Source organism: Anopheles cruzii, chromosome 2 (genome assembly GCF_943734635.1).
Source record: "Anopheles cruzii chromosome 2, idAnoCruzAS_RS32_06, whole genome shotgun sequence".
In the NCBI taxonomy this organism is placed as follows: Eukaryota; Metazoa; Arthropoda; class Insecta; order Diptera; family Culicidae; genus Anopheles; species Anopheles cruzii.
The window spans coordinates 11,680,240-11,693,096 of NC_069144.1; the positions used below are offsets into that span (position 1 = coordinate 11,680,240).

Consider the following 12,857-nt stretch of genomic DNA (forward strand, 5'->3'; position numbering starts at 1 on the left):
GACACACGAGCACATTCCTGAAGGATTAATGGCAATTAATTTTGTTTGTCTCCGTTGCAGAACCCGCTCTGCTAGGGGCTGGCGGAGGAAATGGGTTTCCACCGAACTTTTCGCCACCGGATTTCCATCCGTCGGAAAACTGGAAACCGGCCGCGGCCGGGACGCACGTCGGGCTGATGAAGGACCCACCGCTGCCACGGAACGGACCGACCAACTTCATCCAGCCGACACAGCAACAGGTAAGAGGCGCTGCCGTTTCTCTAGTAATTACACCGCTTTTGTGTGGCCATTTGCTGCGTGCCTTAAATGTCGTGCCGATGGAGGCGCATGGTGGCCCACACAAAGGCGAATTCTTTTATCATCAAAAAATATCGGTTTCGACTAGCAGGCCCGATAATGACCCGCATTCATCGGCAGCGAAGCGCGTAATTCGAATGCCGAACGTAATGCTGGTGCTTTAATCGACGAGTTTAATCCCGGCAGCCTGTGCTCCCGGGTTCGCTTTTAAAAGCGCAATAATTTTATCGATTTTTTCTCTTTTGTTTCTGGCGTGTCCACAGGGGGCAGTTATGATGGTTTACGGGCTCGATAACGGAACGGCCAACACCGATAAGCTGTTCAACTTGTTCTGCCTGTACGGCAACGTGGTCCGGGTAAGTAGGCAACAGCCGGCCCAATAAAATGAGCCGAAAAAAAAGCGAGGCGACAGCATTCCGATTCCGAAAGCCATCTCATTCGTGTCACTCGAGAAGGAAACTTATTTCCGCGTGCGCGGCGGCCGCACCGACGAGTACCGTGCGCAAACCGAGCATTGGGCGTTGTTGGGATTAAAAATACCAATCACACGATGGCGGCGGCGGCGAAGGCCCGGCCCCGGCTCTACTATCACAGGTACCGAGAAGTAATTCTCGAAATTTGAAACGACCCCAAGCAAGCGGCGGCCGTCGCAGCAGCCGCCGCCGTGGTTTCGTAATTAAGATCCGTGTCGGGCCGGATTCTTTAAACCCCTTCGGAAATGGTGGCCGCAACCGCCGCCGCCACCATCGGAGTCGGGGAAGCTAATGGTAACCAATTAGTTTACATTTTATGGCCTGTCACTCAAGCGACTGTCAGGGAGTGAAATGATTCTGTTTGTTTTTGCCAAAAGCCGAAAAAAGTAGTGCAAAAAACATGATGCCACATTCATAAATCAGCAGCGAAGAATCCCTTCGTAGAAGATGAACCGTAACAGTAACCACCGACCTTTGGGCGGACAGGAGCGCGACCGCACACAGGAAGTGGCCCAAATAACTGCGGTGACCAGTTCGGTTCGAAACGCTGATGAGACACGTGGTAGTGCTCGAAGCCAGGAATTTCCACGTAAGCTCTAGAATGATCAATGGCGCGATCGCATCTCCCTTCGGTCGTGCCGTTAGTTGGCAGCCATTTTAGGTTATTTGTTTCGGCAAAGCATCGGCTTTGGTTTGTGCGCCATCACCGCCCTGCAAGTGGTCTTTTTCAGTCCATTTTCTTCAAAGTGGTACGTTCTCTTTCGAAGGACATCGGTAAAAGCCACCGCCGGACGATTTGAAAGATATGAAATCCCGAAAAAGTTGGTATTTTTCGTTGCCACTGAACGTGCAGCAGCTGGTGGCCGTAAACATTGGCCAGCAACTTTGCTATATAAGGACAATAGAACATGGAGCGGCAGAACATGGAAAATTCAAATAAGAAACACGCGCGCACCGCACAATCCGGCACGGAAATGGCACCGTTTGCGACGAGTGGGAAGTAGCAATCCCGGATAGAAAATCCAATCGAAAAGAAGGAGTGCAACAAGAAGCATTCCCGGCAGCCGCTGCCACCCGGCGAAGGGTCCGGGGCCCGGAACCGGAACCGGAAACTGGAACCGAACAAAAGAGAGGCTGAGAAAAATTGGTCGGGAATTGGACGAAAATTTGAAACCCTCGGTTTTTGTGACCGGGGAACGGATCCGGCTTGGTCTCCACCGACCATAAGATAGACATCATTGTCAATTTTACACACTTTTTGCACCGGTGGCGTCCCTTTCGAATGGGGCAGAACAGCTGACGCTAGGTCTAATTTTCAAAACTGATTCAAAGCGATCAGAGAACAAAACCTCATTCTGATTCCCGGGGTCCCTTCAGAGAAGGACGTTTGCTGAATACTAAAGAGAAAGACAGAACAAGGGTGGTCGTGTAATTTAATGCAATTTTCGTGTGTTTCTAAAAAGGACACCCGGGGGGGGGGGGTCGTTCCAAAATCCGAGTGGCCGAGTTTTCTCAATTTTACAGTCACGTTATGGTGCTGCGCACTAAACGAGGACCAGTTCAGTGGCAATCATACTTTAGACAATATTCTTCTTTCGACACGGACGGGACCTTCCACCTGGGGAAAAGAGCGCCTGGCCGGGAGTTGGGTCTGTTGTGCGAGATCGTGCACCGAACGATCGTGCTCACTCGTCGCTACGAATCATTTCAATCACAATGATTTATATCGCTTCCTTCGGACCGAAAGAACGAAAGATTAGCCCCCCTCGAAAGACGAGTCCCGGTCGTCCCTCCGATGCGAATCAAGAACGAACGAATTCCCGTCTGCCATTCGATTGGAAGAGCGAAAGCATTCTTGTCGCGCTTGGCCGCACCGAGTCGCCGGGGCCGGGGCGGTTCTAAGCTACACGCATCGTGTCGCCCGAAAATGGGAGTTGCTGAAAATAGCCCCAAGAACGGCCAGCTGGCTGGCTAGGATAGATGGATGGGTTGGACGTCACCCAGCGCGCACCACGAGCAGGGAGAGAGGGCCAATAATTAATTTCATTCCACCATGACGACGGGGACACACCATTGTGATGTGGTGTTGGGCACACAAAAAACACATTCTCTGACACGGGACATCCCGGGAAGCTCTGGCGCAGACCTCTCTCTAAGCCTCCCTTAGTGATAGCGCTCAAGCTAATTGAGTGCTTGAGTGAGATTTTCGTTTGCCATTCTTAAATTAACTCTTTCGGACCCCTCCACATTGCAGATAAAGTTCCTGAAGACAAAGGAAGGCACCGCCATGGTACAGATGGGTGACGCCATCGCCGTCGAGCGTTGCGTCCAGCACCTGAACAACATTCCAATAGGAAATGATGGCAAAATTCAGATCGCGTAAGTCGCAAGTGGCGGTATCCTCCCTATGACCTGCCCGTCCGTAAAAACGAAATTCCGTTTACGTTCGTTGCAGATTTTCCAAGCAAAACTTCCTGTCCGAGGTCACCAACCCGTACACGCTGCCGGACCACACGCCCAGCTTCAAGGAGTACACCGGCTCGAAGAACAACCGTTTCCTGTCGTTGACTCAGGCGAGCAAAAATCGCATCCAACCGCCAAGCAAGGTAACTGACAGGCGATGGGATGGGCCTCCGGAGAGCGCGCACCGCTGATCGTCCGATTCCGTTGCAGATTCTTCATTTTTTCAACACCCCACCGGGTCTGACCGACGAGCAACTGATTGCTGCGTTCGCCGTCAGCGATTGCCACCCGGCCCAGGTCCGCATGTTCCCGCTGAAATCGGAACGCTCGTCGTCCGGTCTGGTCGAGTTCCCGAGCGTTGCACTAGCCGTCCAGGCGATCATGAAATGTAACCACACCGCCATCGATCACAAAGGTACAGGACCACCGCACACGCGAACGCACGCAAACCCCAAGAAGAGCCCTACCATAACACCTTTGTTTTGCAGGCACAAAATTTCCGTTCATCATGAAGCTCTGCTTTTCGTCCTCGAAAACGATGAACGGGGCGTGGAACAATGAGAACATAGAGAACTTGAAGCAGGTTGGCGTTTCGGCCCCCACGACACCGGGCGCGGAAGACGAACCGATGTAGATAAGCAGCAGCAGCGCCAGTTGAGACATCATCAAGAAGCAGTTTGGGGCAAAACAGTGTGGCACCGCGTCATTACATCCAGCAGCAGCAGCAGCCTAGCGGGCCACAACACAACAACCAGCAGCAGCAGCAGCAGAACTCATCATCATCTTAAACCATCGTACTTGTGTGTCGACTATGGCGCACATTCATGAAAACCCTTATCATCACCGTAGGTTCTACCATCGCATACGCTCTTCTATCACCTACGCGTTGGGAACGTCCCGAGAATGAACGGGGCCAGAAACCTATCATCCCGCCAATTGCCAGGGGCAGCTAAGGGGCAAATCTATATGGATAAAGACAAACGCAGTGCAGAGTAAATGCTTCGCCTAGCCCACAACAGTTGTGATGAACATTAGGATTCGTCCATCAATATTACGAGATTGAGAGAGAAATATTTTTAGGAATGCATCAAATACGAACCCCGCGTGAAGCAGAAAAGAAGTGTGTGAAAGAACACTGCAACTAGGACAGGCGGCCGAACATCAGTCTTCTTCTCTCAGACATACAGAGACTTCTCAACAATCACCAGGGCAGCCCCCACAATCTTCGGTAGCGACCCGGTTTTCCGGCCCGGTTTTTGGTGCAAGTTGAGAGTGTGGACCGTCGTGCACCGTATAAATGTTTACGCGCTGATATTTTAATATAGGCTAATATGGGAAGCGACGTGCAAGATGACCGGACCGGAAAGGCTTTATTTTGGGTGTCTCCCCGCTCCGTTCCCCTCGGAATTCCACACGGAATTCACATTATAGTACCCCACAGAGAGTCACACAATCAACTGGGAAAAGAAAAGACTGGTGGAAACAAAACCCTACCGATCGCCGCTCTGTCGCCGTGTGGCGAGCACAGATGAGAAGCAAACGAATGGTCACGAAAATCAAGAGTCACGTGGAGCAACGGTGGATGTGTTAGCTTTGAAACCAAAAACCGATGGAGGGTGGTAAAATCACTAAAAAGAAACACGTGTCGGCGGGTCGGCCCGGCAAATTCGATGTGTGTTCATTTTTTTTTTAATTAAGTGCCCCATTATTGTGAAGATCATTTTCCCATTTGTTGTTTCTTTCTCATATACTTAGTACCTTGTTTTCGCTTTTCGTTTCCGTTGAGCCCCTTCAACTTTCGCCCCGTTCTCTTCTCTTCTCTGCTCTACTGCTACTCTCTAGAGACCTCTAGACGCTAGAAGCTACACACCACTTACACAAGAAGAAGAAAAAAGACATTATTTATTGTGTTTACTAATAGATTGTAGAGAAATCACATGCACACGACCGGGGAGAGGCAAAATGAATCACTAAAATGCGCAGAATAGGAGAATGTGTGCGCTGATTGGACCATTTAATCGCGCTAACGACAAAAGTGAGACGGCAGCTTCTCCCGCTGCGCATGATCGTTCGATCGTTTTGTTTTTGTGATGAAAGTATGCATGCAAAGTGTGATCGGGGCAAGGGGAAATGAAAGCAGCCAATTGTATTTAATGAGCGTGTTGTGTATACGTTAGATAAAGGTAGAGTGCAACGAAGGCATAGGCATAAAAGAGGATGGTATTTGTTTTGCGACTTTTTTTTATTTTGTCACTTTCGAGTTAGGCTTAGAGTTCGGAGGCAATGTACCAAAAGCGAAACGTCGTGAGGGGGGAAGATCGCGAGGAAGATCGGGCGACGAGCGCAGGTTGTTAGGGCTACCGCGTGGGGTTAACATACACCATCCACCACCAAAAAAACAAGCATAACACACTACGCGCCAGCTTTCGATGCTCCAATAGGTACACTTTGTGCGCCACAAACATCAGTAACACACGTGACACAATTAAACTTGCGGGAAGCTTAAGCACTCTACACAACAAAGTGCAACAGGCAAGGTGAGTACACTACTCTGCTCATCAATTGTTTACCCGTAACACACACACACATACACCGTAAAATGTGTTTAGTGTAAGTCGTTAATTGATAGAACAACAACAGCAACAACAACAACATACCCACCCTCACACACGAAACAACTGCACCACACACACACACACCCCACGGCCACGGAGAGGCTTCACATAAGACAATAGTTTTACACATACTCTCTGTTCCCGCAAGCGAACGCCACCATCGGCGCTGTCGCGCGCCACTGTTAGCCGCGGCTGTAAGGACATGTAAGCAAAACGTGGGCACTCACTGGAATTGGAAAAGATTCGAGATATTATCTGATCATCATTGTTTGTTTTAATTGTTCGTTTCGCAACTCACTACGTTGTTAGCGCCTAGGTTCGATTTGATGTATAAGTCGTTTTGTTAGAGCTTTTACTCTTAACTATATTACTGTATTTAGTCTAGTTTAGCGTAGTTCTAACTACTTCAATAACGGACGGTGAGGAAGCGGTGATCGTTTCGCTTGTGGCGTAAAATGCAATATTAGAATACGATAGAGCAGAGCACCGAAGCAAAAGGAGGAGCTATCCATCCCCCGCTGACTGAAGTGGCGGACAACAGAGCTGCTGTGGAAAAGCGGCAATAGTAGCGAGGCAAGAGACAGAGAGCGACAGAGAGCAAAGGAACTCGTACGTTCAGTTACGTTACTATTGTTTTGTTCAATTGGTTACTTTTTGTTTTTATTTGAACACAACATTCGTTTCGTTTCGGTACCTTTTATTTTGTTTGCAATAAAGAGGAAAGATATTCAGATTTGGAACCCGCCTCCCGCGTGTGTGTGCTCCTCTGTGCAGTACCAGTGCTACGAAACAGTCGGGAGCTGAGTTTGAAAGAAGCAAAAGTCCCGGCCCGATCGTAAGATGCAAGATGTCTATCACACCGGCCCTGGTTTGGTTTATCGCCCTTCCCCGCAATGCGGTCCATGCTGTGTGTAGCCCCTTTTCCTGTGTACTCAGAAGTAACATATCCTACCATCGCGCGCGTCACGTAGTAGCGTACAACTAACCAAATCTGACACGAAACGTTTGGCAACACACTAGCCCAAACCCCCTATCCGGAATAGCGAGCGAGCAAACGTATGGCGCAGAAAACTGGTTTACACGTTCAAATATTTACAAACACTGCAGAAACCGTTAAAAGGTTAAACTACACTCTAGGCATCTCTAGTGCAAAAGGCCCTCCCCCCCTAAAGCCCTCTTATATCAAGCCACGGTAGTGGCGTGCGCAGGTCACGGGAACGCGACCCTTTACAAACCGGCAGAATATCATTTAGAGTTGGAACCAAATTGTGAGTACCGTGAACCCCGTGTACAGAGCTGTGTTTAACGTGGGATAATCGATATTGAGCTGATCACAGCACATATTTTGCCCCGGAAGCCGCGCGGAGGGCGGAGGGCTGACTCTCAATGGCACAAATAATTATTAGACATAATGATAATAATAATAATAATAATAACAATGATGATGATATATGGTGGTCCAATGTTGAAAAAATATCATTTTATTACATAAAAACAAAGACACAAACCAACCGCCGTTGTTGACGAACGAATCGTTAAGCTCTACACACAACCCTATTAGAGAGAGAGAGGCATACGCGTACCGTTATTCTACTGGAGTACGCACCCTCCCCCCAACAGTTATTGCTTCGTGGCACAGCCGGCTGTGTGCGGCCAGATTTCCGATTGGCGCGAAGGCGCGTTAATTTCTCTATTGTTTTTGATTGTTTACACATTTTTTATTAACGCGATCAGAGAATCTACAAGAAGATATATTATAGATTGTAGTGAACATCCCCCTGAAGAGAACCCACCAAACAGAGCCCACAGTGTAAATTACGAGAAAGGGGAAAAAATTGCCAGCTATTAATGGCAATGTTTTGTATCCAAGCATTGGGTTGTTTAATCGTATGTTACTGGCTTTGGCAGGTTTTTGTTTTGCTTTGCTTAATTTCACAATTATATGCGGCCCACAAAGCGGCGCCAATCAAAACAATCGAAATCCGTACAATCAGTCACAGAGAACAGAGTGTAGCCATTCTGTCTCTCCCCGCACGTAACAATCGGTTGCTAGGCGATTTCCCGTTTCTCGTTTTTGAACTCTGGTTTTCTCTAAGCTCTAGCTTTTAATAATCCTTTTTCGGAAGCAAAGCTTTATTGCCCCCTATTTCTGTAACTCTGTAAAAATCCACCAATCCTCTCTTTTTGCTGCAAATGCCTGTGTGTGCGTGCGTGTGTATGTGTGTGGTGATTTGTTTCTCAATGTGAGCAGAAAGGGTGAAAGGGCGCCGTGCGCTGCAAACGGGCGGCGAGCGAAGCGAAATGATAATTTATGTGCAATCATTATCTAGCAGCAGCAAAAAGTGTGTGGAACGAAACGTTCTCGTTTTTTTATTGTACCTTTCCAAATAGGCTAATGGGCGAGTGTTCTTTTAAATCTCTGGAAATGACAGCGTTGTTGTTGTTGTTGTTGCTGCTGATAGCGAAAATGAGTGAATCAATCAAAGCAATCCTTGAGAATCGAGTCTGCAAAAACGAATTCGTTGCTCAAGACAAGACAACTTCGTGTTCGAGCAGCGCGTGCAATCAGCTTGCAGAGCATGAGAAAAAACATTGAACAAAAGTTCGCCTATTTCTGGGAGATTGTGTTGTGTACTTTTAGTTGTTTAGCTCCGTAAGTAGACTAATTTGTGAGAATTTAGTAAAAAGCGTAAGTGTGTGTTAGGTCAAGAGTGTGAGAGTCACAGACAGACGGACGGGTGCTACGTGTGGTAAAACCCTCGCCACAATCCGTAGCAAGTTATTAACTATCTTCCCGGTGCCCTCGCGCTGGGCTCGGTGGCGGAGGCCGCGCTGTGGAACTAGCTGGCCGCGAATGCTGCTGGCACACTCTCTCTGAAAATCTATTCCCACCTTTAATATACAACAGACTTTAAAACACAACCGCGGCCCACAGTGGCGCGATCGCAAGGCCACTCAAGGGAGGACAAGAGTGAAACTACATTATTTAAAAGCCGTGCGAACGAAAAGACGGACACGAGAAAGGAATCGTTTTGTGAAGAGAAACACTTACGACAATATTGAACGGCGGCGAAGGCGTTAAAATGGTAATCTGTGTTGGCCAGAGATTGGCCCGCGTTGTGGGAGATATTAACGAATTGAACATATCGACCATCGTTGCCGGTTTTGTTATTAATTTATTTTTTGTTATGAATCTTTCTTTCACTCTAGAGTCCTCTAGCCCCTTCGTTTGCATCGCGTTGCACTATGGCGCACTATTTCTTCTCTAGAGTGCGGACATCCGCGGTCACTAGAACCCGATCCGGTCGCAGTTGATTACCTAACCATACCCTAGAGCGCTGTAGCGGTGTTAATAGTTTAGTGAAAGCGAGTAGATGAACCCTGGCGAAATGAAAACAACCGCCGCCGTGTGGCGCCCCTTACTTCCGGCCCTTTTCTAGAGGGTTGAGTAGTCTACACGGAGAGCAGAGCATAACCTAAATCAAAAAACCAAGACAAAACACACAAATAACTCATCAAAGTCAAATTAACTTCTTCTAGGGGGTCTAGCCCCCCGAATCGAGCGGGGGTTCGCTCTTCCGGACACTCACACAAACATGTGCAGTCGAAACATACCGTCTCTGACCGTCTACTCCCTTCCGATCCGAATGCAAAACTCAATTGTAACTTAATGTCGCATGATCGCTTTATCAGAATCAATGTTTGAATCAAGTAAATTAGGCAGTTACTGGAGCGAACCGATGCAGAAAGAAAACGCGGCCGGGGAGGATGGACGGTGAAGGATAGGGAACGGATCGGTCAAGGAATAGGCTATATAGTAAGTATTATTGCATTAGCGAACAAACAAAAAAATAAGATATATTCTAAGCCACCATAGGTTAAATGTTAGCACTAACGGCATACAGAGCAGCATACGGAGTCCGTAATCGGAAAAGAAACCGACCGTGCGAGGACGCAAGACTTTTACGAAGGACGCAAGACTGTAGGACGAGGTGACGAGGTGACTAACGAATTACGATACCACGAAAAACCACAAGCAAAACCCCCCTAGGGACAAGGTACGATTACTACTGCGCTGCGAAACAGAGGGAAACAAAACGCCAAACCGTAATGTGTATGTATTTTGCAATTGATAATAGCTTTCGGTCCCATCACACACTGAGAGATGTGGAGATGTTTGCGGCAAAAAAAGGTTGGAAAAGTCCTTCCACTCCTGATCGGTGATCGGTCGCGGTTGTGTCCCTTCACAAACATGGTAACGTGTTCCGCTCATGAAGGGAGAGATCAGTGTGCATGCATGCATTGGGAAGGCAAGTGTCAATTATTTTTCTCTATAAAAATGTATGTGCCTACGGAACCGGGACTCGAAAAAAGCACGAACACTTCTTACAAACACCCCATAAAACACGCCCACACACCGAAATGAGAAAAGATCGACGCAGAATCCGAAACCATAGACACAGAAACAGAAACAGTGTTACCTCTATTGTTACTCTAACTTGTTTGTTGCCTGTGTCGGTAGCTGATTTCGTTGTACCGTTTGTTTTGGGACGTGCCGTTTTGTGCGCCACAATCTGAAGAATTGGCCTCTTTCGCTTCAATCATCGTCACCCCGGGTTAGACCGGTCGAATACATACCAGACAAAATAGTAAAAAAAGACATTAACGTGCCAAAAAGAAGCTGTAATTTGTAGGAACCGAAGCAACGTGTTAAACGGATGGGAAAGCTAAAACGTCTCAGCAGAACGTGACGGCGTGAGGCTGACGATCGAGAGAGAGAAGCTGTAAGAGTTTTAGAAAAAAAATAGTTAATTTTAACACAATACGGTTCTCTGTAGACAAAAACTAGCAAATTTTTATCATGTTGTCAAGGCCGGCCGGGCGCACGCAGTGGCTTCAAAAGGGTGCGGAAGTGGCCGGTGTGTCCTGGTTTTTGGCGGCTTTGGTTTTGCTCCCTTGCTTTTGCCAATCCCTCGCGCGGGGCGCGGGAGAGACGCGATTGGCAGTAACGACACACAACGAACTAATCGATTTCCGTTCCATCGTTTCCGTTGTTGAGGATGCTATCGACGCGCGATCGACGACGTCACTTTTGTTCCGTACGCTACATGTGGATAGGGATTTAAGTGTTATTAAAGTGTTTTATGGGTGGAGTGACCTGTCGGTTCGGATCGATAGCGAGCGACTAGAGAGAGAGAGATTACTAGCGAACATCGAAAGGGAAGGGAAGACACACTACGGGGCAGACGGACACACAGACACACACAGCACACAAACACACGCATAAGACACGAAACTCACGATCAGTCGACGACGAGAAGTAACACAGCTCTCTCACCACAAGCTGAGACAGAACACCATTTTGTAGCCGAAAACATATTGTGAAACGACGAGGGTACGCCAGCGAAGGTGTTTGGAAACACAAAAACAAACAAAAGAAAAAACTAACAAAATAATGTGTGTGTGTGTGTTGGGCAATATAAGAAAACAATATCGGAAGTAAGGAAAAAGGAAATAAATCTAGAACAAAACATATCGTTTGCGAGAATAATAATCTTTATCCTATCCTCTGGTGCAACAACACGCAACACTCCAGGACACACACACACACACACCTCCTGTGCATACCTTTGTTCGAACATACTACAACAAATACATACATACACGCAGAAACATAATGGCATACATACATGAATACAATACATACGTACATTATATGAATACAAGCGTAAGATAGAAAATTAAAGCAACGTAGTGTCAAGAAAGTTTTGCTGTAGAACAAACGCGCTGCTTTTGGTGACTGGCGGCGGCGTTTGTCCCGGACTCCTTCGCGGACCCTGTGCGGCGCGCTGCTACACTAGTAAGTCAGTGTCGAAAGAAGCAAATTAGCTTACCACGCCCCCCCTATTATAACCTATTGGCAACGGATGTGGGCGAAATTTCTGACGACCCCCGTTAACTATACCTTGCAATATTCCGACGAGAAGAGGCGCTAGTCTATAAAGCAATGGACAAGAATCATAAATGTCACGTGTAACTCACCAGCAACAGATACACACACAAGTGGTGCCAACACACCATTTCACAACACAGACTACACAGAACACAGAGAGAGGCTCACACGTAAATGAATGAGAGACCGTATCGGTGGTTGGAGTTCAATTAAACGAGTGAAACGACCGATAAAGAAACGGAAGTTGATCGCTGGTTGGCGGCTAACATACTAAACCTATGGAACAGAGCAAAACACTAAACATGTAAACAACATACCCACACTCTGCTATACATCTAGCATCTTTAGGACCCAGAACAGCACAGAACCCACAAAGTTGCACACACTCCCCGCACTGCCCGCACCGTCGCTGTGGACGGCAAGTGAACCGGGCGAAAAAATACATAAACAGCATATATATACATTCAACAAACCACCAAAACAACTCTAAATAACATAACAAAAGAAAACCGACAACAGCAAACCTACAGATGGAAAACTTCAAACAACCACAAAAAAAACAAAAACAAAAAAGTAAAATGCTACCAACGCGCTAGAAACAAAAAAAACGTATAAATTAATACCCCTTCTTACATGTAAAACAAAATACATTAATACACGCATATACATTTAAACACAGAAGAAAACACCAACCTCTACTTGTTTCTCTTTCGTTTTCGTTTTCCACGTTCGGCTCGGCTTTTGGTGCTCGGTCTCTCGGTTCTCTGGCTCAGTTCTAATGTTTGTTTTTACTAGAAAGAGTTGCGACGCGGTGCACCGAGATGGACACTTTCCCGGGCACGCGAGACACAAGCCAACAAACCCAAAAAACGCCCCATCACAACACTCGTACATCGCTCGGCGCAGGTTTCGGACTTCTGCTCCTTCATGTCTCTCAATCAAAAACTTCTATCTCATTCTCTCTCTCTCTGTCTCTCTGCTTTCATGTTCAACCTTCGCGCAGCATCCTCAACACGCACAAACACGAACACACACCATACAACAAAGAGATACTCG

General features: G+C 47.3%; 1 protein-coding gene across 1 annotated transcript; it reads left to right on the forward strand.

Annotated features, from left to right (window-relative positions):
* The first annotated feature begins 112 nt into the window (after positions 1 to 112).
* On the forward strand, positions 113 to 6,588 carry LOC128267944 (heterogeneous nuclear ribonucleoprotein L-like). The gene is made up of 6 exons (XM_053004909.1): positions 113 to 239; positions 561 to 653; positions 3,025 to 3,149; positions 3,226 to 3,376; positions 3,444 to 3,648; positions 3,722 to 6,588. Exons 1-6 carry the CDS (start codon positions 177 to 179, stop codon positions 3,865 to 3,867), a joined length of 783 nt encoding a protein of 260 aa, XP_052860869.1. The 5' UTR covers positions 113 to 176; the 3' UTR covers positions 3,868 to 6,588.
* The last annotated feature ends 6,269 nt before the right edge of the window (positions 6,589 to 12,857 follow it).

Bases quoted from the DNA above. Each gene is read 5' to 3' on its own strand.
- LOC128267944 (XM_053004909.1), top strand. From the start codon at position 177: ATGAAGGACCCACCGCTGCCACGGAACGGACCGACCAACTTCATCCAG. The intron at 654-3,024 runs GTAAGTAGGCAA...TCCACATTGCAG, and splicing joins TGTACGGCAACGTGGTCCGG to ATAAAGTTCCTGAAGACAAA. The intron at 3,150-3,225 runs GTAAGTCGCAAG...CGTTCGTTGCAG, and splicing joins GATGGCAAAATTCAGATCGC to ATTTTCCAAGCAAAACTTCC.